General features: G+C 38.9%; 1 protein-coding gene across 5 annotated transcripts; it reads right to left on the bottom strand.

Moving 5' to 3' along the window:
- Positions 1–497: 497 nt before the first annotated feature.
- LOC123762264 (2-oxoglutarate and iron-dependent oxygenase domain-containing protein 3) lies at positions 498–24,937 on the bottom strand. Of its 5 annotated transcripts, none has more exons than XM_045748711.2 (8): positions 24,802–24,937; positions 22,775–22,921; positions 21,697–21,814; positions 18,530–18,623; positions 16,660–16,894; positions 15,284–15,437; positions 11,598–11,721; positions 498–9,441 (listed from the first exon to the last, which is right to left on the bottom strand). In XM_045748711.2, exons 2-8 carry the CDS (start codon positions 22,849–22,851, stop codon positions 9,302–9,304), a joined length of 942 nt encoding a protein of 313 aa, XP_045604667.1. In that variant the 5' UTR covers positions 22,852–22,921; positions 24,802–24,937; the 3' UTR covers positions 498–9,301. The 5 variants fall into 5 exon arrangements, with proteins under 5 accessions (XP_045604667.1, XP_045604753.1, XP_069180564.1 ...); XM_045748797.2 differs by having other exon boundaries at positions 24,746–24,851; XM_069324463.1 differs by lacking the exon at positions 24,802–24,937 and adding an exon at positions 24,732–24,785.

Genomic DNA, 24,937 nt, shown 5'->3' on the forward strand with positions numbered 1-24,937 from the left:
CAAGACACTCAGAATTTTAGGATGAAGTTTTGAAGTTCAGTTTGCTATACACAAGTTTTAAATACATGTGTATCAGAAATTTCTTTTTCAGCTTTATTTAACAATAGATTTTATAAAAAATTTGAAAATGTCCAGAATTACTTTACAATTTATTGAAATATTTTAGTTTTGTTTTATATGTCTTATAACACTGTAATATGAATATAGCTATACGTTAAGCAGTAATTGTAATTAAGAAGCAATAAAATGCTTATCTTCAAAAACTAAGATGGTTAGGTTAGGTCATGGTTTTCTAGTCAGCTTTTCAGGTAAACTCAAATATTCACAATATATTTGACAGTATGGTTTAATACTAAGTGAAAATAAGTACAATTACTGTCTGCCATACATAGTATATAATTGCACTTATGGGACTGTCACATTTACCTCCCCATTTTTGGAGGACGGGCTGAGAAAGGTCTTAGCAAAAAATTATCGAGGTTACTAATAAAACAAAGTTACCTTTCAGTTAATTTATCATGTACACCATACCCATCATTCCTTACAACCTTTGAGACACCAAAATTGGAATATGCAGCACTTGCATGGTGTCCATATCTGAAGCAGCACATTAATAAACTGGAGAAGGTGCAAAGACATTTTACAAAATGGTTTCTGGAACTGTAAAACAAGAGCTACAAGGAGAGGCTGCAGGTGTTAAACACACTATACCAAAACTAGAGTAGAAGTGATATGATCACTACATGCAAAATAGCAACAGGAATTTTAAAAATTGACAAGAAGAATTATTGAAATCTATAACTTCAAGAACAGGAGATCATAGCTTTAAACAAAGGAAACAAAGGTGGTGGAAAAATATTAGAAAGTTCTATTTTCCAAACAGAGTGGTAGATGGGTAGAACAAGTGAGAAGACAATGGAGGCTAAAATCATAGGTAATTTCAGAGCATTATATGAGAGAGTACTGGGAAGATGGGAGACCACAAGCAGAGCTCTCCTCCTGTAACTACACTTAGATAATTACAGCAATTTTATGATAATACAAGAGCAGTTGTTCATCAGCACTGCCCAACTTCTCATACAGAACACTTAAAATATAGGAAGTTTATGAAATGAATTGCCTTTCATTGCCTCATCCAGTATATAGTATTTTAAACATGTTTACATTTGAAAAATAATAATAAATTTTATAACAAAATTTCCCATCAATAGACAGTATGTGTATATCAGATTCAGATTCAGATTCAGATGTTTATTCAGGTAAGGTATATACATACAAGTGATGTTACATTAATGGATTGATATATAGATAGAGCTAGTACATACAATGCCTAAAGCCACTATTACGCAATGCGTTTCGGGCAATTTAACCCAACTGGGATGGTAATAGTTCTTGACACTATTCCACAAAGCAATACTCGCAAAACAGCTGTTCATAGCTGAAGATTCTGGCCTACAATCACTTCCTAGATTTTCCTATCATCAATAGCCAATCAGAGTTTGTGATTTTTTTTAACAAACTCTGGAAAACTGGGAAAACTGATGGAAAACCTCCAACTGCTCTAACTCTGGTTCATAAAATGACAAAGGGGCCAACTCTAGGGCAAACACACCATCACCAAACTGCAAACATACAGGAAAAAACTTCTCTCATATAGCAGCAGCCTCCTGAAAGGCAGAGTTGAGAGACTGAGGCACAGCCAACACAGTGAATGGCCACACATGTTGTGGGCTTCAGGGTGGAAAGCTTCCCCCTCCACAACATGCAGCAAAGATGGTTATTGGATGTAATAAAACCAAGGAATGTCCTTCAAATTTGCATCCCTGCAAGTGTGCTCAGAGAACCATGCCAAACTTTACCCAAGAATGCTAAGGGCTTGTCAGATTTTAAAAATACAGACCAAGCAAGAACACTGGGCAAAGGGGTAGCTTGCCAAGGATAGTACAGTAAAGGCTGAATGCAGCCTAGGGGCATAGACCAACCCATCCTCTCTAGCTGCTACAATGGACAGAAAATGGTGTACTAAAATGTTCAAACCTAACCTAACCCACTGACCCATGTATAGAAAACATTAATGTTTGAAAGCCGCTACAATTTGCAGCACCCGTGTATTTGGTTGTTGGGGATTTTTATGTCAAAATGCGGTGTATTATGTGAGGACGGGTTGCAAAGGCGGCTGAAAAAGGGGTAAGTGGCTCACTGTAAAAAAGTACAAATACTCCCTGTGCTACTCAAGGAGGTAAAACACTGACAACCCTGAATGTATGAGACTTGCAGAGGAGTTGAAGACCTGTGTACTAATGAATTTGAGGCAAGGCTCCTTCCACAGGAGGACAGCTTCTTAGGGATGGTCACCCATACCCAACTGGGATGGTAACTCCCTCAGGGTAGGGACAAAGGGACAGCACCAGTGAACACCTAGAGAAGGGAAACTAGACATATGCAGCATGAAGGGAAAGTTTCTGTACCTCACAAGCAGTGCTCTTACAAACCCACAAGTGAAGCAAATACAAAAAGAAGGAACAAGAACATAAGAAAATAGGGCCCCTCTCAGGCCAGTCTGAAGGATGGCCTTCACTTGTGTGAAAAACTAAGACCTGAAAGGACTAGTGGATAAGACATTTACACAGCCGCATCAGGTTTAATGACCGTCGAGTTGTTCGAGGTGAGCCAGAAGCTGGAGGTGATACCCTCCTGCTAGTGAAGAGGTGCTACTAGAGAGAGAAACCAACCTAACTCCTGGGTGGATCATTTTTACCGATTTGTTTTGTTTCATTCTACCTTTTTTGGTTGTCTTTCTCGGTTTGAGCGATTTAGTATCCTCAGCTCTCTGCACCTCTATAAATGGGTCTAGATTTGGCCTTATTTGTCCCTTATAGGCTTACAATGCATGGGCTTGATGGGAATTTAATTTAATGGAGTTTCCAGGATACTAGTGACATGGAGCAACTGTCCTCCACAATTGTAATCACCATAACTTCTATGGTTCAATTAAAGGTGAAGTAAAAAAAAAAAATCCTGCTAGCTTGATGTCAACTGATAACACACTGGACATGACACCATGAACAGACACTGAAAAATCAGTGGATCAGTCTGATCCTAACACCACACATGGGAACAATTGTTTCATTATGACAAAAGTGTGGTTTTGGAGGTATTGTATCTGAAAAATAAACTAATTTTTAAAGTAAACTTCAGTGAGCAAATTCACTCTGAATAGCATCCTTCATCAATGTAATCCTTGTGCAGACTAAGAGCCAACTTTATATATTTTTTACTACTGTATCAATATTCTGTTGCAAAGTAATAATATTAAATTTGTACTATGGAAGACTATTCTTTCAACTTAGTAAGCTGAAATAAAATACAAAGGTAGAATGAGCGAATGAACTGCTTAATTTCACATGAGAAAAAAAAAAGATTGGCAGAATATACTAACATCTGTAAAGAAATTGTCTTATATTTTGTTATAATTTTATTTATTAAATTATTCAAGATAACCAGCAAACAACTTAAGTTTTAGTTATATATTTGAGTACAGTAATACAGTACTTTGATAATCAAGTATTAGAGTAAACCAATTAATTAACGAGACAGAAGTATAACAGATGCTAACAGATATATTGATTATTTTCAATATTAATTAATCAATTTCTTAAAATTCTGGTTAAATTAAAATTAGTTGTATTTAAGTTAGACAAAACTTAAAATAGAGTTAAACCTCTTTACACCTCACTAATTGGTACAGAGGTTTGTGTATCACAGCAAAGACAGGTTGTAATACAAGCTTTGTTTCCCCCTATGGGCCTACTTATTCTTAAATATCACTCAACACATCAAATAAACAAACATGTATACAAAATAGAACATATTGCACTCACAGTAACTTGTAGGTAATACCGAATACATTAAACCTCTAAAGTGTTTCTGTAGCCTACTGTAGATTTTCTACCACTAGAATGTAACTTTTACTGTTTCGACTGTAAAATGAAAACTCTGAAGAAAATATTGAAGCCGTATGATGGGATCAAACGTGCATTCATGAACTCATTATGCACACAACCTACCAACTGCACCATGATGGCGTAAAACCTATCTCGACCAGAAGCGCAACTTGATTTGCATAGAGTTTGGAAGGCATACCTATGCTTCACCCTAGTCTGAGTGCTTTGTCTTCATAAAAGGAGGTAACGTAAGATAATTATCAGGAGAAAGCACCAAGTCATTATGACTATATCACCATAAATTTACTGAGGCCATAGATTACAGGTAGTGCAATTCAGCAAGGTTTTAGTGTACTGTATTGTATTCATTACACGCCTAGCAACATCCTGACATATATCTAGTTTTATTTCAGCTTAATAAATAATCAGGTATGTTAATTTCAGAAATATAATATGGATAACATGTTAACAGAACGTATAACATTCTTTGCCTGAAATAATACTAAATATATACTGTGTTGAAAATACAGTAGTCTACTGCTTACTCCTGAGAAGCTTAAAAGTAAATGTTAAGATGGAATGTATACACAGTACTGTATGCAGTACAGTATAATTATTATATATAAAAAAATCCCAATATAATATTAACTACCTTAACAGCCCGTTAAATAGATGCTTTGCTTCTGATAAGAAACAAAACTACTATTCACATAAAAGCAGAGACAGGCTCCATGCATTTCAGTGTACATAACTATCACCATCACCAAGCAAATTTATAGCATCATCTCGTCTTTACATTATGTTCTTTTATTAAACTCTCGGTAAAATTTCTAAAAATTGAATACACTACTTTTGCCAACTTGATTTCATTACGCACTGATATAAAGTACAGTATGCAGTTACAATAAAATACTGTATTTATGTAGGTAAAAGCAAATACCCAAAATACAGTACAAAGAGAAAGAGAGAGAGATCTGGTAATAAGGCAATTCACTCTTAGATTAGGCCTTTCAGTTAGGTCAATATCAGAGCTTTCTATTGCCACCACAGGCATAAAGATAGTGGCCAATACAGTAGATAAAATCTGTAAAGGTATTGTAAATGCTTACAAATTTGGACTCTTTAGTCACACAACAGGAAGAGCTGAATATACTCTGCCACATACACTGGTACTCCCAGCTCCCCACCTTCTGAAGGTGGGGAGCTGGAGGTACACCCTCTGACCCTGCAGTCAGCCAATCTCAATCTCAAAGACGACCCTGCATTGTTAGGACTACGCTCCCACAATGACTATACATAGGGTTAGCACGATCAAAATATTAGCTCTTCCACCAGATTAACTTCCTCCAGTAACGCTTGTCAACACCTTGAACCTCCATGGGACATCTGTTGCCTCGATCATCTCCTAACTATGTACATTGGTCATCAATGTTTTTGTCGTTGGCCATGGATGTTAACTCCAATGTCCACTCCAGCTTGTACTATATTGGCAATTTACCTACTGTTTTTGTTAGCCTGTGTTTTATTATCAACTTCTCTGGTCATCCACACAAATCACACACGCATGAACAAAATTACACACTTCTTTCATATTAAACAGATGATTCCAGAATTAAAGTACTCAATACCAAAAGACAACTTTTTTCTTTTTGCTTGCATTAAGCTTATACATAATCAAGAAGAAATATAAAGTAAAATACTGTAGCTATTTAGACAGTAATTTACTGTATTTTCACTGTCATATGGAATTTACTGATAATTACAGTACAGTACAGTACTGTAATTTTAAGGCCAACATTTGATTATACAGCATCATACTTATTTGTACTACCTTTAGTTTTAGGAGACAGAGCTCGATATATATATACTATGGGTAAATCCAGGATACAGATTTGATAAATTTAGACTAAAACAAGATATGGGAATATGCTAATTTGGAAACAAATTTGTTCATTTAGGAAACAGTTTACTTCATAATATGACAGACATGGGATTGCTTGATTGTTTCAAGTGAAGGTTAGATGGTCAAACAGCCCTTTACTAGTTTCCTAAATTCTTATGTTAAGTGAATAGCAAATTGTTGCATAAACTGCAATTTGTGCATAAATTTGTGCATTGCATTTAAATTTCTAACTAGAAATAGCAAACAATTTTTGTATATTTTATTTGAGCCGCTGCTTTTAATCTGAAACAAAGATTTCTATGCAGTAATATGTCACACATTAATAAGAAGAAATATTAATATTTGTTCTGTATAAACATTATGCTACCAAGGCTACTTTTATTTTTTAAATTAAATTTGATTATACAGTACTTTAATATTTATAGAAATTTCTAATCCCCTACCACACGGCTTAGGTAATTACACGCATAACTGCCTATCCAAAAATATATTTTTCCTTTCAAAATTATTCATTTGGACGCAAAATGTAATGAAAATTTTAAATAACATAATATCTACGTTGTAACTGGTTTCGTCCACTGTACAAGCTGATTGTGTGGCAGCATAACCCTATCTGTTGATGTCGGTACACGCTGTTAACAACACATGCACACTGCCCAACCAGCCACTCTCAGTGTTAACCTTTGATGTTTAAAAAACAGAATGTATGAATATATCAATGAATAAATGAATGTGTTAATTTATTGATATGAATGAATCAATGTATGTATTAATGAATGTACCAATGAACATAAGACAGTATCAGTGAATGGATGCTTCATTAAGAATGAAGGAAACTGAAAGTGGCCAACTGGCCAATATGAGGCTGCCCCTATTTATATTATAAATATAAATAGAAGCTGCCCTCTATGAACTAATAATTCTATATATGAGTTTAAGAGGATATGTGGCCCAATAGGCCCAAATCCAGTATATGAATTTAGGATATAAACAGTAGCTGCAAATTATTGATATCCTCCCAAATTCATTCATGTATGGGCCTATTGGCCAACACAAGGCAGCTCCTATTTAAGTCCATGATATAAACAGGAGCTGTCTCATATGAGCCAAGGCCTTGTAAATTTCTTAATTCATGTAAAAGATGTATATGCAAAGGATTTGGGGAAAATTGTTTGAAGTTGTGTTAATCTTTGCTATTGCTTCTTAGGTATCTGTTTAGAGCCGAGACTGAATTGGCACAGCGGTCAATGTGGACGGTTTACAGCAGAAAGGTTCCGGGTTTAATTCCTATGGTAGGCCAGAAGTGTTTGGGCCATGTTACCTTTCACCTGCTGCCTTTGTTTATTTAGCAGTAAACAGGTAGCTGGAAGTTAGACAACTTCTGTGGGTCACATCCTGGAGAAGGTCATTAGTTGACTTAGGGGAGCCTTGATAATCCTAATGGTTTACTTTTAAGGTTTACTTTACTGCTTTTTACTTTGGTTTACTTTACTGCTCATCTCCAAGTATGGAAAAACCACATAGTAACACGTGCTGCACTTTATCATACATGCGAAAACTACCTCACAAGATGATAATGTATAGTACTGTATATTATTCAAGTCTTTCATTATATATACTGACAGTGTCAAATACAAGAATAACAATGAATAAAACATCCTGGCATACGTTAATGGGGTGGTTATGTTTAGAACCTCTCCAAGCAAGAGATGGTGGACAGACCTAAAATCTTTCTATCCATGAGAGGATAGTCAATGCCCAGATATAAAATCTCCCAGGACACATATGTGTCGTTCATGCATAAACAAAAATGGACCGAAGGATCACCTGAAGCGTTTACCAAAGAATTCTATCTACCATAATAGTTTAGGCATTGCTCAACATTAGCTTCAGGAGTTAACATAGTAGTTAGAGTCTATATGAACCGATCAACTGAAATCCAACAACCGAGGTTATGACTATTACTGTACTTACTATCAAAGAGTTAAAAATGGTAAAAGTAAAAGCTACAATTTAATGTTTGGAATGTATACAAATTAAAAAGGAGAGATCTATATATCCTTAGATAAATAGATCTAAGGTAATTGTGTTGCCATAAAGCAACATTATATTCTTTATAATAGCGACAAACTAGCTATGGGCAGAATAAAATCAGCAGCTGGATATATTATATTTTTAAACTATCAAATCTCAACCTATTCAAGATATGATATAAAAGGACACTTCATACAGTATTTTGTATTACAAATTAAGCATTCAGTGCAATGAAATTCCCATTTCTATCAGGGGTCCTCAGTAGCGCCCCCGAGCTAAGCGCCGGTTCAGCCAAACTTTAGGGAGATGCACCTGACCTCTGAGGCCCACTCTTGCCTACTACGAGCCACGACCAGAATCTCACTCTTTCTATTAGGTAAAGGGAAGCTTGAAAATTGAAGATTAACCCCAGATGGATAAAAACAGGTAAACAAAGTGTAACAAAACAAGCCACTGCTTGAAAAAAATCAGGTACAGCCTGGTAACAAGGCAAACATTCGTTGCCATGGTGTAACACCATAACCTTGATGCGCTAAACTACCACCAGAAGGTAGAGGTATGGGATTCTAGTATTCCTCTGGGCAAGTAAGTAATTATCAAAGAAGGCCCTAAGCCAGGAAGACTGCAGCACTGTCTAAGTCACAAGGCATACCTCTGAGCATTTTAGTTTAAGCCAGATGTTGGTCTGAACTCCTTTGCTGTGTCCTGGCCATTTAACTGCTGTTTAGGCTCGGCTTGTTCAGTGTGGTCCATCTCTGCCTTGGGTGCTCCTTGGCCTTGCTGTCTTTTCTGTTTACTGGTACATTTATTTAAAAAAATGCAGACCTCTGCAGCAGAGGTCCTGTTGTTGTGAGTTAGCTCAAGGAGCTATTGAGGGACCCCTACATGAAATTAAGCCTTGAATGTAATCAAACACCTATTTTTTGGGGGGTGGGGGAAAGGGGGGGTTCCTCAGTAGCACCCTGTTTTGTTCCTGTCTGTGGGTTGAATGGGTTTGGTTTGAGTAGTTTATGAGTGAAGGTGTGGTTGGGGGCCCTGACTGGTACTCCGGACCACCTAGATTACCACCTGGTGGTAGTCAGGCACATCACAGTTAGGGTGTTTACACCACGGCAATGATAATTTGCCTTATTACTTGAAGGTATCTAATTTTCTACTAGCAGTGGTTTGTTTTGTTGTGTGTATTCTTTCTGGTGACTTTTCTCAGTTTTTGGTTGATATCTGATTTCAAAGCTCCTCTTGCCTCGTAGAGCTAGATTCTGGTCTTGGCTTTTGGAAGGCAAGGGCAAGTTTCAGATGCTTGGTGCATCTCCCCAAGGTTTGACTGGGCCAGTGATTAGCTCGAGAAGCTACTGAAGGTGGTTTTCCAGTAATCTTTAGAGATTTTTAAATGTTGAAAGTATGTAAGTACATATACAAATCACTTGTGTAACGTCGGATCATTAATGGCATGTTTGGGGTCACAGGTGAAGGAAACTGTGATTGCAAACCTTGTTCCACTTGTCACTCTTTCAACGTAGTGTAAATTCTCTGATCCTGAGGTGAAAGCCGACACTCGTCCTGATGAGATATACAGACTGTTACTATGTATAAACTGTATGATAAAAATTTGACTTAAGATTAAATATTAATTTACATGTCTCTATCCTGAATATAATACTTCCTCTGGGAGCTATGTATCCTTAATGTTTAGAACCTCTCCAAGTAGGAGATGATGAACAGATCTAAAATATTTTTATCCATGAAAGGATAGTCAATGCTCAGATCTAAAATCTCCCAGACGGCTTGTAAGCCAAATATTCGTAAAATGAAGCGAATTTCCCCATAAAAAATAATGTAAATTGAATTAATCCATTCCAGACTCCTCCAAAAATTAACTTCAAAGTAAATTTTATACCTAATTCACCCAAATCTACTAAACTTGTACTAAAGTATGTACAAGTTATTACTTACCTTTACTGATGACTCTTGTTGGCATATGGAAGACAGTGAGGAGGGGCGAGGAGAAGAGGTGTTAGTGTTTGGAAGGGGAGTCCCCTTCCATTATAACATCAGGCATTGATGACTTCTCTGGGGTACACTCTCTGGCACATCTTGTCTGCATACCATTAGGACCTGCTTGTGGCTCACTGCTTGTTTGTCTCACTAAAAACCTGTTTAGTGACACTTGTTTTTTCCTAGATTGTAACACTTGTCTGAAGTGAGACATCACATTCTGATTACTGCACTCATCAATCTGTCAGTTAGAAAATTTTCATTCATGTCAGAGGTTTTCCTGTCAACCTCCAGCATGTTCCAGTTTCCAGAACCTCTTGTGTGGGACTCTGTCAACCACCTCCCGGGGAGGGGGGATTGCGCAAACAGGGGTGCGGCAACATGAAGAAGTCATGCTCGTTTGCTAATTTTCCTTTGGGGAGTTGTCCACTCGTTCGGCTTTCAGTAGCAATAGTTTGACCAGAAGAGGGGTTTGTTTCGTGGTGCCTACCTTTCTGGGTGCCAGATCCGGTTGATAGCAGACATAGACTGCTCCCAACCACACCGGGGTTTCTATAGGCCATTGCTCCTCGTGTCTCTCTGAGGGGGGGGCCAAGTTCTGGTTCATGGTTCCCGGTAGGCAAGAACTCCTTGCACATTGACTGATGCCAGAAAGTTATATACTGTATATCCATTCAGCCTGGATAGCTCCGGGGAGCCTCCAGGACTCACCCAGAAAATGCCGTTTCATTACATTCAATGCTAGTTTTTTGGCACCTTTGTTTTTCTAGCTTAAAGTAATAGCCTCTTATTCTCAATGTTGCAAATTAAAAAACACATGCTTATAAATTTTTTTGATTCCTGTCACAATCTTGTATTTGAAGATCATATTACCTTTCTTCTGCCTGCTAGTTTTAGCATGTTTAGCCCTTTCAGACTCTCATAACAGCTCAAAGTTTAGGTCTGGGAACCATTTATTAGCAGTCTTACTTCTCAGTTTATGATGTGCTTTTTGCAGCGCAAAAAGCTACCTACCTCCTGTTTAGGTAGTAATTACAGTAACGATGAGAACCATTGTACATATATTGATGTAAAAGGCAATTATAAAATAGAAATCTGTACTGCTAAATTTGAACAAACCAAAAGAGGTTTTGTATTTTGTATAAAGAAAACTTAACCCAACCTAACCTAACCTTCCTAGGCCTAATCCATGCTACATGATACCTAATATACTACAGTACATATATGTTCTATACAAGGCCTAGAATTTTTTTTTTACCTTCATTTTTCGAACTCTATGAAGTGAATAGTACAAAATTTTACTATCTATTTGTCAATTATGTCTGTGTATGTATGATGGTCCACATACTGTAGTTACAAAAATTACAATCTAAACTGGAGGACGGGTTGACTTTTTGAGATATGGACATCTTACAAATGCTGAATATTCGAAATTGGCAAGACAAATTTTAGTTTTAAATTTCTCCAGCCAGGAGAAATTAGCATCATTCTTACAGTAGTTCATTTCAGCCTCAGAGCCATCTATTGATGGCAGGGGTAACTGTTTATAATCTGACTGCTGTAAAGATGCCTATATTGATATCTAATACTTTACATGGAGTTATCCCTGTAGCAGCATAACTCCACATAATTCAATCTATGCCAAGCCTTGCGGTTACTGTAAGCCTACTGGGAACCAGAGGTCAAAACATGGGCCCCTCAATAGAGGAGCCACATCCTACCTGAACGAGGCTCCACTGTTTTATTTGAGTCCTTGTCCATGAAGATAAATCGACCACCCTCAAAATCGTGTCCATAGTCTGCCAGGTACAGCAAAGACGTGTAATGAAATGACTCATATGTCACCTGAAAATTGTTTAAATAAATTTATTAAAAATTATTTTGATTTGCTTACCTGTGGAGTCAACCCCAACTAGAATATACTGTCACAATATTTGTGGTCTAAATCTATGAAGCAAATATACCAAGACCAAATAAAAGAATTTACTGTTAACAATCAAACTGAAGTTGGTTTGCCTGATAATGTGAGTCATGTATTTTCTACTGAACTTAATTACTAAATTTTACTTTTACTGAACCAATACTGGTACGGTAACAGGGTTGTTGATTTGTGGAATCAATTGCCGTGTAACATAATAGAAGTAGGATCCCTCAATTGTTTCAAGAGTAGGTTAGACATATAGATGAATGAGATTGGGTGGATATAAATAAGAGCTGCCTCATACGGGCCAATAGGCCTTCTGCATTAACCTTCATTCTTATGTTCTTATGAATAGGTTTCCCTCATTCGAATCCTCCCTTTTCTTTCAGTTGTTTACTTGGTGGACCTCCTGCGAGGGATGTCCATTTCTGGGGTTAGATACTGGAGGTTGTGAAGCTCTCGGTGGCCAAAGGTTAAGAACCCCCTTGAGCTCCTGAGTGAGGGGTTTAGGGCAATACAGTTGACAGTGTGATACATGGCTGGATAACACTTCTTGGAATTACATGTTTCCCCAACCACAGGGTCAGAGTCAATGAACTGTGAAATGATCATCCTACATGGCTCACATGTCTAAGAGAGAACCAAGCTCTCTCAGGAGGCCTTGTGATCTCAAATAGCCAGATAAGATTAATGGTTAGCTGGGACCTTGAGGCAACACTCTTCCAGTCAGAATTCAAGACAAACTCCTCGTTAGAAAACAGTCTATCACTGAAAGGCCATGCCTCAAATTGTAGAGGCCTGAAGGAAATGCTACCCTAAAGATGTAGCCATGCTCAGGTATTGGTCACTGTTTAGGCCTAGTTGTCTCTCATGCCAAGGGTAAGGGGGCTGGTTTTAGGCAGTAAAAAAGCAGTCTCCCGAGTCTTGAGCAGGGAGTGTGTAGGTTCTTTACTGGTGCAACTGGTGCAGACACCAGTAATCCAACAGGTGATATAATGTAATGTAATGATGTAACCCAACAGGTGATGTGATGTAATGAAATGATGCAATCCAGCAGATGATCTTGGATTACATCAGCCACATCAAATATGAGTGCCTGTCTCCATGTTCAAACCACAAAGAACATTGACAATTCCATTTTCTATTAGGGAACACCTGAGTTAGGAGAGGAATTGCATTACTAACAAACTTATTCGATAATTCAGTTGCATGACTATCAGTGGCCTTCGCCCCCCTAGTTGTCATAATAGTGGGTATGTATGCTAAGGCCCCTGAACATCTCTTGTGGTTAGTAATGATTTTCCTTTGAATATCTTATTAATTCCTTCTCACATTAATTATGAGACAATCTGCATAGGTTACCAGTCAAATATCAATACCATGGTAACCTGAGTCAAACAGTTTCATTTAAAATGATTGACCTCCTCGAAAGCCAATGACAAGTAATTATCAAAAGATCTCGGAATACTGTAATTCATGAAACGTATAATTAACAGCTCGTTAAACGGTGGTGGTGGCAGCCCGCAGTTAACTTTATTGACAAGTGGTGTGTCCTATTAACAGGGTTGTCAAATCTTATGTTAATAAGATACAGCAATATATTTAACTGCATATCTGGTGGTATTGTATATATATTTTCCAGTGTTTTTAAACCAACCCTAACCAGCCTATGTCTTCTATACCCCAGCCATTCACCCTGCAAAGTTTGGTGTTGCAAGTCCCAAGCATTTAGTCTCCAAACTTGGACAGACACACACACACATTCTCTCTTATAGATATAGAGAGATGAAAAAAAACTTACGTTTTCTCTCCTACATTGTGGCTCGAGATTGAAGCTGTTGCCCCTTGAATGTGTTATACGTGACCTTTTAATGAAGTGGTCGGGATTAATATCCTTCAATTTGTTCAATATTTTACAAGTTCCTATGAGATTTGCCCTGCCATGTCTGGTTTGCAGTGTTGTTAATTTGGTGGCCCTCAACTGTTCCTGGTAAGCGAGTCGACTTAGTTCTAGGATGATTTTTGTCATTCTGCACTGTACTTTCTTCAAAGCAGATATGCCCCATCTGAAGATGAAATTTCCATGCTTGGATACAGTAATCCAAACGAGGGTTCACCAAAAATTTGCACAGTTAAATAACCACATTCTTATTCTTGAAGTCAAAGGTTCGTTTGATTATTCCTAGGACTTGGTTGGCTGCAGTTCCCACTTGATGTGCAACTTTCAATGATAGTGGATTCTGACTCCTGGGTCTTTTTCTTCTACTTCAATCTGCTACATGGTAGTGTAGTTGATTCGATAGTGGTAATGTGCAATGTTATGCCCTACATTTAAGATCTTGCAGTCTTCAATCTTAAACTGCATTTGCCAGTCTTTAGATCATTTGTGGAGTTCATGAAGATCTCTTTTAAGTACAGATCATCATAAATACAAGTAATAAGCATACTCACTAAGGAATTTTATGCATTTCAGAAGAAAAAATTATTCTGTCCCTTTTTGTTATACTGTATTTTTTGTGTAGTTTCTTCTCATTTGATTTACATCAAGAATAATGAGCTGTATGCTCTTTTCATAACTACCATTCATCATTATATAACTCATAAAAGTCAAGAGAGTGTTGAACCAGAACAAGATATTTTTGATGAATTTAGACCTATTGAAGGAGGCAATGTTTCTTGGCCTCATTTTCTTCTCTTCCCACAAGGCCCACTTTCCTGTTCTGAAGGCGGCCAGATGTTTAGAACTCAAGAGAATCACCACTACTAAGGAACTGAACTGCCAAAGAGAAGATACTCTGCATCACCCCCAAATCACAGGGTCCAGATACATGCAACAATTGTGCAATCACACACAAGTAAAGCATCCACAAATAGAATGCAGCCGACTGCACAGTGAAACTAACGTTTCCAAGGATGAACAAGTCACTTAACTTATTAAAAGTGGTTTCCACCAGTCTAATTTTATTTCAGGAGAGGTAAACAGCTTGTTATGTTGATGTATAGGTGCTGATATGTGGTGACTGTTGAAGACAGTCACCACATATCAAAGGCCAGTCAGGTTTTGTGTTCAGTAGATAAATAAACCTTCCTGGAGGACACCTCTGGGTTCCTCAGGCAAATGTCTCCCTTGCTCCAGAATGACCCTAATGGGACTTTATAAACTATTTAGTTGGAATAAGGCAAAATGCTCCTAAATGTATTTATTCCTGCCCAGGAAAGAGCAGGAGGACATGGCTTAAAGAAACTACCAAGTGCTCCAGCTCTGAATGACTACCTTTACTAATGATATACTGAAGTGTATGTACAATACAATGACATGTGAATGGGGAATTGTACATGGAACCATAAATACACATTATTCTTAATAAGATGAAAATATATGTTAAGGAAAGGTGCTATATATATATATATATATATATATATATGTGTGCGTGTGTGTTCTGTGAACTGTTAAGGAAAAGAATATATATACAAAATAATAATTACCTTATCAACATGAGGATGCCAGTACTCATCGTGAATTGTCTGTGGAGGAGCAGGAGTAATTCGTGAAAAAAATGTGGGATGTGTGAGATACAGTCCACTTCTGTTAATGCCAAAATGGTCTGCAATGGCACCGTGAATCTTATTCTTCACATGACTGAAAAAAATTGAAATTGCTGTCAAATCTGTCTGAGCACAATTCATGTTGATTATCCTAGTTTGAGAAGGAAGACTGGAATAGCAAACTGGTATCCTTACTCCGAATAACCTTTCAAGGTTAATTTTTATTACAACTTGGGACCTTAATGATTGAAGCGCTGGTCCTTGCTGATGCTGTGCAGTGTGGAAAATATGAAGGTACAGTACAACTATAATTTTTATAATAAATAACCCTTTTTTGTATACAGCTCCCCATTTGTTCAAGGATGATGCCTTTCTAACCCCAAGAAATTGAGAAATGGAGTAATACGTGGGACAATGAAAAGGCCTCTCTTTGCATGCCTTACCTATGAATATGATAGGTACAAAAATGACAAACAACACGAGGTGGTGTCTTGGTGGGAAAGGAAGTGTGGTTTAGGGTGCCACTGCCTGGTGGCAGTCAGCATAGTTGGTGAGGCAGATTAACTCGCTGTTAGCTAGAAGACTCTTTACATGTCAAAGAGTACTTGAAAGGATATTTAGTTTACATGAATTGGGACTCCTAGTAGTCATTTCACATGAATGGTTTTCTCCACTTCTCGCTGGACCACTGGAGAAAATGGACATTCTACTGTCCAGCCACTTGTGTTGGATGGTAGAGCGACGATCTCCTTCATGCAGGTCGGCATTTAATACCCGACTGTCCAAGTGGTTGGACACCATTCCTTCCCCCTGTCCCATCCCAAGTCCTTATCCTGACTCCTTCCCAGTGCTATATGGTCATAATGGCTTGGCACTTTACCCTGATAATTCTCTCTCTCTCTCCAGTACTCTCCAGTACTCGCCAGTACAGTACCAATGATCCTACTTGACTGAATGTTACAGTTCCCACTTAGAGTAGACACATATTTGAAAGAGCAACAAAGTGAGTTCCTAAGAAAAATGATATGAGAGTAAATAGACATGTAGAGTAAATACATGGCAGTACAGTACCAATATGACAAACTCACAACCAGAGGTTCCAAATGGACTCAAGAATAGAGGGTTGGACTTGGCTCATGTACAAGCAAAGTCCAATTAGTAAACAATAGAAAAATTTCACTTATGTATGACTGATGCAAATCTTGTTATCAGTTATGATACTAAGTTTGGTACTCTAAGCAGAATCAAATACATTAACTTCATTTAAATAAATTGTAAATTCCAAGTGTGTTGAAAGTTGTTACATGTTAACATACCTATATATCTTGAAATCTTGAACAGTGAACAGATTTTTAGCTTCTTCTAATTTGAAGATATTGACAAAAGCATTGCCATGTGAAAGCGCACCAGAATGCAAGTCAAGAATGGAGGCACCACCTGCCGAGCCTCCCAGTGACAGTCCGCGCTCACCAATGTTCACAAGAGCTGCTACTTCAGAGGGTGTTACCAATGTGTCAAAAACAACACGACCACATTTTTTGGGGGTACATCCTGAAAAAAATAACACCCAAATAAGAAAAAAATTCTGCACAGATTCATTTGGTTGCCCCTAGAGGTAAAGCTCTCCTGTGAGATACGATCAGGAGCATCTTCAGTTGAGCAATAATCGAAGGACCCCTCCAGAAGCTAGCCGACTCATTCTTTGCCAGAAAAGAAGGCTGCAAATGAACAAATCTCCCACCTCTGGAGAGGTGCATGAACATCACATACACAGCAGCCACAGGCAAAGGCTAACAAGAACACTGCCTTTAAAAAAGACATCACGAGCTCACAAATGCTAGGAGCTGGCAATATGGGCCAGACTCCCAACCAGAGTAGAGTCAAAGGGTGAAATGGTCAGCAGAAGCCACGCGTAGAACCATCCTTCCATGATGCATAGTTACGATGTTGAGCAGAACAACTCGCAGCAGGAAGATCAATGACCCATGAAGCAGACACCTCAAGAGGGCCTACTCCAACCAACAACAGTCGAGGCTCCAACTCTACGAGATCACCTCTGACAAGTGAGAGCAGAATGCCAGAAACATACTTAGTCAATAAGCCGATAAGAAAAGGCCACAGCTGACAAAGTCCAGAACACGGCATCCTCAGGAAAGAAGAGTTCAGAGAAGCGGTAGTAAGGAACCAAGCCGAATCTACTAAATAGAACAACATGGTCTGTCTACACGCAAAGTAAAACACCGCTATCCCCTCCTGAAGAAGAAGAGTGAGCATCATGGGCAAGGGGGCCAGGACTGGAACCGCAGGCAACAAGGCCTCCACACTAGGGGCAGAACCAAGCAAAGCCACATCCTCACAGAGTAGCCCAGAAAGCCCCTCCAAGGGGACCTAAAGAGGAAAGACTGCTGTCAAGGATGCAGGCGCTCAGTGGTCATCCATGATAAGAGCGCCAAACAGCACAGGCAAACAGCAAATGGTGCTGCCAATGGCCCACATCATTAGCACTGGGCTATCCTTGAGTGGAGGTCATTAACACCTCTAATTCCAGATCCCTAAACACCATAGGGGGGGCCAAGTCCAGTGCATCCCATCACAATGCTGCAAATATCTAACCCAGGCAAACCTCTCCTGTAAAGCGACAGCTGCCTGATAAGCTTCCAAACTCGAAACCACATCAGTTAAGGCAGAGATCACATGAGAGTAAACCCTCACAGGACTCCAGGTCATAGGTGTTATTGACTCAGTAGGCAGCATGGTGGAGGCAGAAAGTATGATAATCGTCTTGTAGCAAGGATGATATGCACCCTTTGAGCTTGCATCAAGCAAGCACTAGCTTGGTGGACCAATCCATAACTAACTATGCCGAGACCCACAGGGAAATTACCAGGCCTAAAGGCAGCTAGCCAAACAGGACACCAAACAATAACAGGACATTGGAGCCACTACTCACAAATTCACGGCAATATGCTCTTCACTTTTCATTCATCATTCAACATGACCAAACAACCTAAGTACTGTACAGTATTCTCTTCTCAATCTTACTATTTATTGACTCTTACACTCCAAATCTTTCAATGATATTTCCATTCTTATTGTATTCATTTCACTACACACCAGATTTTCATTTTAAATTATTAAATGTACAGTACAGTACAGTACTGGTATTATGAAACCCAATGGACCTACCTTGAAAATGCCTGAGCTCCTCAGCATAATCCGTTGAACACTGAATTTCTACTGAACGTTTACTAATCTCTTCCTCTTGAGTAGCAAATGGAACCTGTAATTAAATTTTAAATTTAAATGAATATTAAATGTATTAAATTTAGAATAACAAAATGTATCAATAACAAAAATATAAACAGTTCATATGCCTTGTCATCATCCTTACCCTTCTTTCAACTTTAATAGGTTGTGGGAGGCATTAGCCTGGAGAAAAGTAAGTCTTTAAGTGAACAGTAAACAAACTTTTCCAAGCAGAATCATTTGGTTGCCCCCTAAGGTAATATTCATTGTGCATATAGGACAGGAACTTATAGTCAGGTCGACTTGTAGTATTAGGACCAGTGCCACTGGAAGTGTTCAAGCAGTCTCTGCAGGGCAATTTTAGCTGCTAGGGAGTCACTAGAAAACATTCAATTCAGTCCTTAATCCCTGGGAGAGACATTCATAGAAATTAAAAAATCCTCTTTCAAACCCTCTGTGAAATATTATTTTTCTAGTTGCAGTTGAGTGCAACATACCAACTGTACATATGGATAATGGCTCAACAACAGCTACTCAGAGTTAAACAACTACGAGAGAAATGCATACAGTGCAGAAGGCATCTAAGGGAGTAGCAGTGCTAGAGGGGGATTTTGCACAAACACAAATGTCAAATTTCACAACGTTTATTGACAAAACTTGCACACTAATGCATAGGGTGTTTACATTATTTTAGGTGTCAAAGCTATTAACACATCAGACACACAGGGATGCCTCTAACAAATTGATCACGTGGTCCATTCACTGACAATCCTGTCTTAACACTTTCTTAGACAAACCAATCACTAACATAACTTTCTTGACGCTGCTGTTTGCAAGGGAATCACAAAGTTCCAAACTGGATACTCGGGCAATCAAAATAATGGCATGCACAGTCAACACACAAATGACCTGTCAAGCTGACAAGGCAATAAAACATGCACACATCGAAACATGTTATGTGTAAGATACACATTCCCTCTTACAGGTGGGATATACTCGATGCCAACACAGATAATCACCTGGTTCATTGTCAGGTCTGTGTAACTCTGGCCTACAGCTGTTGTGGGTGATCAGCAAGGTGAGTACCTGGCTGATTATGGGATCAACGTGCAGACAGATAAGTAGAGTTACAATAAAGTAGAGTTTATTGTTTACATCAAACCAGCCTTACACTCTCATAATAATGACTAGTACAAACAGTTTGCAGAAAGTCTGAACACTTGGTCTGCACATTCATCCATCTCATGGTATGACATGAATAATTATAATAATTCATTGTGTTAGGGACAGGCAGCTAGAGTGTATTTATACATGTTAGGCTTATATCGTGGTGCGACCCCCCCCCACCACATCCAAAGTCGAATTACTGACCCTCTCCAGGATACAACCCCCATAACAAGATGACTAACTCCTGAGTACCTACATAGTGCTAAGTGAAGAGGCGCATTAGGTGATAGGAAATGTGTCCAACCATTTCTGTTTCGCCCAGGATTCAAACCTGGAATTCTCGATTGTGAGTCGAAAACAAACCAGACAGTGCTACAGGGACTGAAGTCCAGCAGTCCATGTCACAGAAGTAGTGCTGGCTCCCTTCACAATGACCACACATGGTATCAAATGTAGATCACATGTGTGGCAGTAAGCTGGCAGACATACTTAAGGGACTGCACTAAGTGCCGAGTGAGGTGTACAGATTGACGAGTGTCATGTGGTGGACAGGAGTCGCTGGCACCTGAACTGGGTCACAGTTGCAGTTGGCAGCTGTTAACACACATGGTGGCTACAGCAGCTATATAAAGGTTCAAGCAAAGAAATGTTGAGTGGCATCTACAGTCTTGGTTTTTCCTTTTAAGTGTTTAAGGCACTTTACATGCAGATTCTCTGAAGCGGCACTTCTCGGTTCACACACAACATTTGCTGAACACTACTTTTACTCCAAATGTATGAGTATAGTAGGTTGCTGTATGACCATTCAAAGTGACATGGGTCATGATGTCATGGCAACATCACTGATACCGAGTCGACCAGTGATGATGATCTGACCTAATCCTTCTCTATTGCCCAAGGCAGAATGTTCCTGACTGTAGCTTTCCAAGATGGCTGATGCCTGGCATTGCTTATAATAACAGAAATCCTAAGCTCGTGCTATCTTTTCACTGCTAAAACACACAATGTGGTTGTGGCATCATTATGCTGCTAGCATTATAGCCTCTCAAAATATACCAAACAAGCTAGGTTTTAATCCAGAACTAAGGGACACAGACTTAGTGGACCTGCTTCATACAAGGTGAGCATACAAGGGGAGATTTCCCAACTTGGTGCACTTGCAGTTGCTCTGCAATATGCCACTTCAAGTCAGCTGTGAGAACATGAGAGACCACTTGCTCACACCCTCCCTGTGCATCACAGGTAACTGGTAAAAAGAGGCCACCCAAGCGGCACTACACCCAACTTTGGGTTATCTAACCTGAGCCTTTCCATATTTATGATCAATGAAGGGAACTTGTGCAAAGAAAAAGTAGGTCACCAAGGAATGATGAGTCAAATACTACTACTGAGAAAGGTACATCTCAGTTGTTCTGTAAGGGATGCTGAAAGGCTAAGAACACACACACCCAGAACAGGTAAACAAGGAAGTGAGAACTCCAGAACAGCAGCCAGTAGAGATGAAGTTCACCATAAAGTAATCTACCCAGAGCCACACACATTAGCAGTCCAGTGAAAATCATTCACCTTAGGGCACACCGAAGTGTGACTCATCTTAACCAATCCATGCAGAACCCGAGAAACAAGTGCCTTAATACATGCCTTAATACACAGGGTTAAGAAACAGTATATCAGAAGAGATATGACATGCTCCATTCCTATTACAGTGCCTAGTAGATTAGCCAGATGGTGCTGTAGCAAGAATAAAGCAAAAAGCAAAATCATGACTGTAAATAGATTTTACTATATAATACTGAACTGCTTTCAAGGAAAACTGATGCTAACTGGCATAACACTTGGGTCTAAAATGCCAAGAAACAAAGTAAGTAATTATCACAAGTAGGTGCTAAGCAGGGTAGACTATGTAATCAGTTGCTGAATACTGTCAAATTTGTACTTACCATCTTATTTGCTTTGCTGAAGTATACAACAACCATTATCCCAACAATCATCAGCAGACGAGTAATAATACGCCGCCAATCAATGCGAGGGCCAAGATGAGTACTTTCCCTTTCAGAACTGAAAAAAAGTAAATACCAGTGTTCAACTGTTATTAACTTACTTCAAATGAAAACAATGAAAGCTCTTAAAGAGCCATCTTTATTCACTCAAATACAATGCTTTTCCATTACTTTATGACATGTATACCATCAACTTGAATAAGGCACACCAGAGTGAAGAGCTTCTTCACTACACTCCTAATGTTGATTGAATGAGCGAGGTTTACACCTTCCCCCACATACCCTCCTTCACCACAGAACACTCCTCATGACTTGCCACATCTGCTCTTTATTTTCACAGCCTGTCTTTTAAGTTTGTAGGACTCATAATACTTCCAAATATCTTCTTTAAACTTATCCAATGATCACACAGTAGATCATCTTACCAAAGTATCGCAGCCATTACTATGCTTAATCAATTCATTGTATTGATCTTGTATACAAAATTTACCTACCATTACAGTGCCAGATGACCTTAACATTTCTCCCAACATCTTAACAAAATACACTCTTGTGAAGTGTAATATAATGCTTCTTACTGGGTAGCACCTCTCTAGCATCATTCTCTAGGGCTATTATCAGTTTATCAAACTTCTGTGACAAAAATTTTTAACTGAATTTACCTGAGGGCCACCATATCTCTAGTGGTCTCACTGGGGACAGGAAGCTGGTGGCTTGTCAATGGATCCCATTGTTCCTGAAAACTTTTTCCAACTGGAGTAATTTCACGTCTTAGCCATTACTGCTTTGATGCACAGATGGTTCCATTGATTTATAACCTTATTACATCAATAACTTTCTTAAGTGTCTGGAGACCAGTGACTTAATCATAACCTACATATTTTGTAAACTGTTGCTAGGCTGCTGGGATAAATCCAATATTCACTGAGTGACTATGTTTGGTTGAGTGGGATTTCAACTATCAATGTAAAATGTTTAAAGAAAAATAAAATAGAGTATATAAAGCTTATAGACCTACTTGCTCTGGGTTTCTGCCTTTGAAGCTTGCTTGACACTTCCGAGGGACTTTCGTGAGCTTCTTTGCTTAGCTGCCATTTTCAAGATGAATGGAATCAAGCAGCTGAAGATTTTGTTTGTTATAATACTAAATACTGTACAGTTGTTACTGAAAGATGCATAAACATTTGATTAAGTTCCGAGTGTGTATTCAAGTTACATAATAAGCTATTGTATCTCTACTTATATACTGTATATTAGTCAAATACTTTTCTCTTATAATATAGATGCACCTGAATCATTTCACTCACTGCAGATTCACCACATTTCACTTATATATTAAAATATAAAATGAGTTGAGAGATAAAAAAAAAAAAAGACTGAATTATCACCGACGCATTTAATACTGCCATACACCGAAGCAAATCTTACCAAGCACTAAAAAATAACATTAGACACCCTACCCACACATCTGAAAATAAATGAAGTGACAACGTTTTGGTCTATCCTGGACCATTATCAAGTCATATAAAGAGTGGTAGAGAAAGTCAATATATATAAGGTAAAATTGTGAGGCAATAGGGGAGAAGGTAAGAAGTATACCATAGGAGTTAACAGGAATAAAGAAAACTGCAGAAGACCTAATGGCAAAGATATATTTACTGATAACATCTCTCGATGCAGCGTGCAGTGGAAGGGTTAAGCCTTCCTGCATTAAGGGTTAAACCTGTGGCTGGCCAGTAACTGCATGGGTGACACTGACAGCCTGATTCATGGCAAAACTTAAAAAAGGTATATATAACTAGGTTCAGGTTTGGCTGGGTTATATTTTTAGAATCCATTCGCAAATAATTTAAATAAAGTTACCTGTACATTTTAATCCTTTGCAGGATGGGTATGGGGTGCTTAATAAATGAGCAAAATCATTGATATCTTAGTCCTCTACGACAAATGTAAATGCACTCAGCCCTTTATAATGAAGCAGAACTCCAATGCATAATTAAAAATAGATAACAAAATACAAAGCCAATTGTCTTGCCTACTTTATTACGACAACCACGTTGAATAACACATCTGCCAAATAGTTATGTACATCAGTCCTTTATAATCCATGCAGCTTGTGTAGAGGGCCTTCTCCCAAGTCCATAAAATTACCTAAAAACCATCTAAAATTTATCTCGATATCTGTATAGGTGATGCACTGGCTCTAGCAGTTGCCAATTCATGAATCATGATGGTACTGGTGCTGTATGTATGCTCTTCCCCCAATGCTTCCATGCTGGAGAAAAGCTCAAAGCTTTGAAGGGTACAGGTCACCAGTAGACAGAAAAAAAAACATTGCCTTGCAGCATATAAACACAGTCTGGCATATGCTTTGTCACCTTTGATGCCCCCTTAGGAGGTAAACTCGAAACTCCTCACTCCACACAGAGAATCAACTAAAAGACTACTATCTACGCAGGCGATGAGTCACAATAACGTGGCTAAAGTAAGTTGACCAGACCACACACTAGAAGGTGAAGGGACGACGACGTTTCGGTCCGTCCTGGACCATTCTCAAGTCGATTGTGTTTTACTATCAACCGAAACCCCCAAGGATCCAACAGCGGCAACCTAAAGACAGTGAGGTAAAGGCCTCCATGTAAGTGATGGCCAATCAGCAATTCAGGCAAAAACTGCAGCAACATCTTCCAGTGAAAACATGTGTAGTAAGAACACCTGGCAGCTGGGCCAGCACCAGGTCCCTCTCTCCACCAAGACTGAACCACAAAACCGAAAAACCTATCAACTTCACTGTGACACCAGGAGATAAATGCACTTGGCTGGGCGTTGTATCAATACGAACTGTTGACTGCTGAAGATCAAGCCACCCAAGAGGTGACACGGGCAACAGTAGCGGTGGTTAAGGACTGTTAAAGAGGAATAGCTACCGGCTACATCGCAACCCAATCATGTTTTCCGGTGACTTTGAGACAAACCAAGTGCCACGCACGCTTTGCTTCAAGACTGAACTCAGAATCCTTTCAACACGTCAAAGGGAAGCAATACCTCGACTGAGCAGCCCGGTACCATCCTCCTGCAGCAGGTGTTGACACTGGCAGCGTTCGTCAGCACGCACCGGATCCTCCTGCATACATCCGCCGGTTTCACAAAATCCACACGACGTGTTTTGCAACGATTGCAA

The sequence above is a fragment of the Procambarus clarkii genome, chromosome 1 (genome assembly GCF_040958095.1).
Source record: "Procambarus clarkii isolate CNS0578487 chromosome 1, FALCON_Pclarkii_2.0, whole genome shotgun sequence".
NCBI lineage: Eukaryota > Metazoa > Arthropoda > Malacostraca > Decapoda > Cambaridae > Procambarus > Procambarus clarkii.

Excerpts from the sequence above, each read along its gene's own strand:
- LOC123762264 (XM_069324313.1), bottom strand. The coding sequence starts at position 24,706 with ATGATTGGGTTGCGATGTAGCCG. Across the intron at positions 16,895-18,529 it reads GGAGCTCAGGCATTTTCAAG|GATGTACCCCCAAAAAATGT; the intron begins GTAGGTCCATTG and ends TATTTTTTTCAG. Across the intron at positions 9,442-11,597 it reads AACAGTGGAGCCTCGTTCAG|GACGAGTGTCGGCTTTCACC; the intron begins GTAGGATGTGGC and ends ATATCTCATCAG.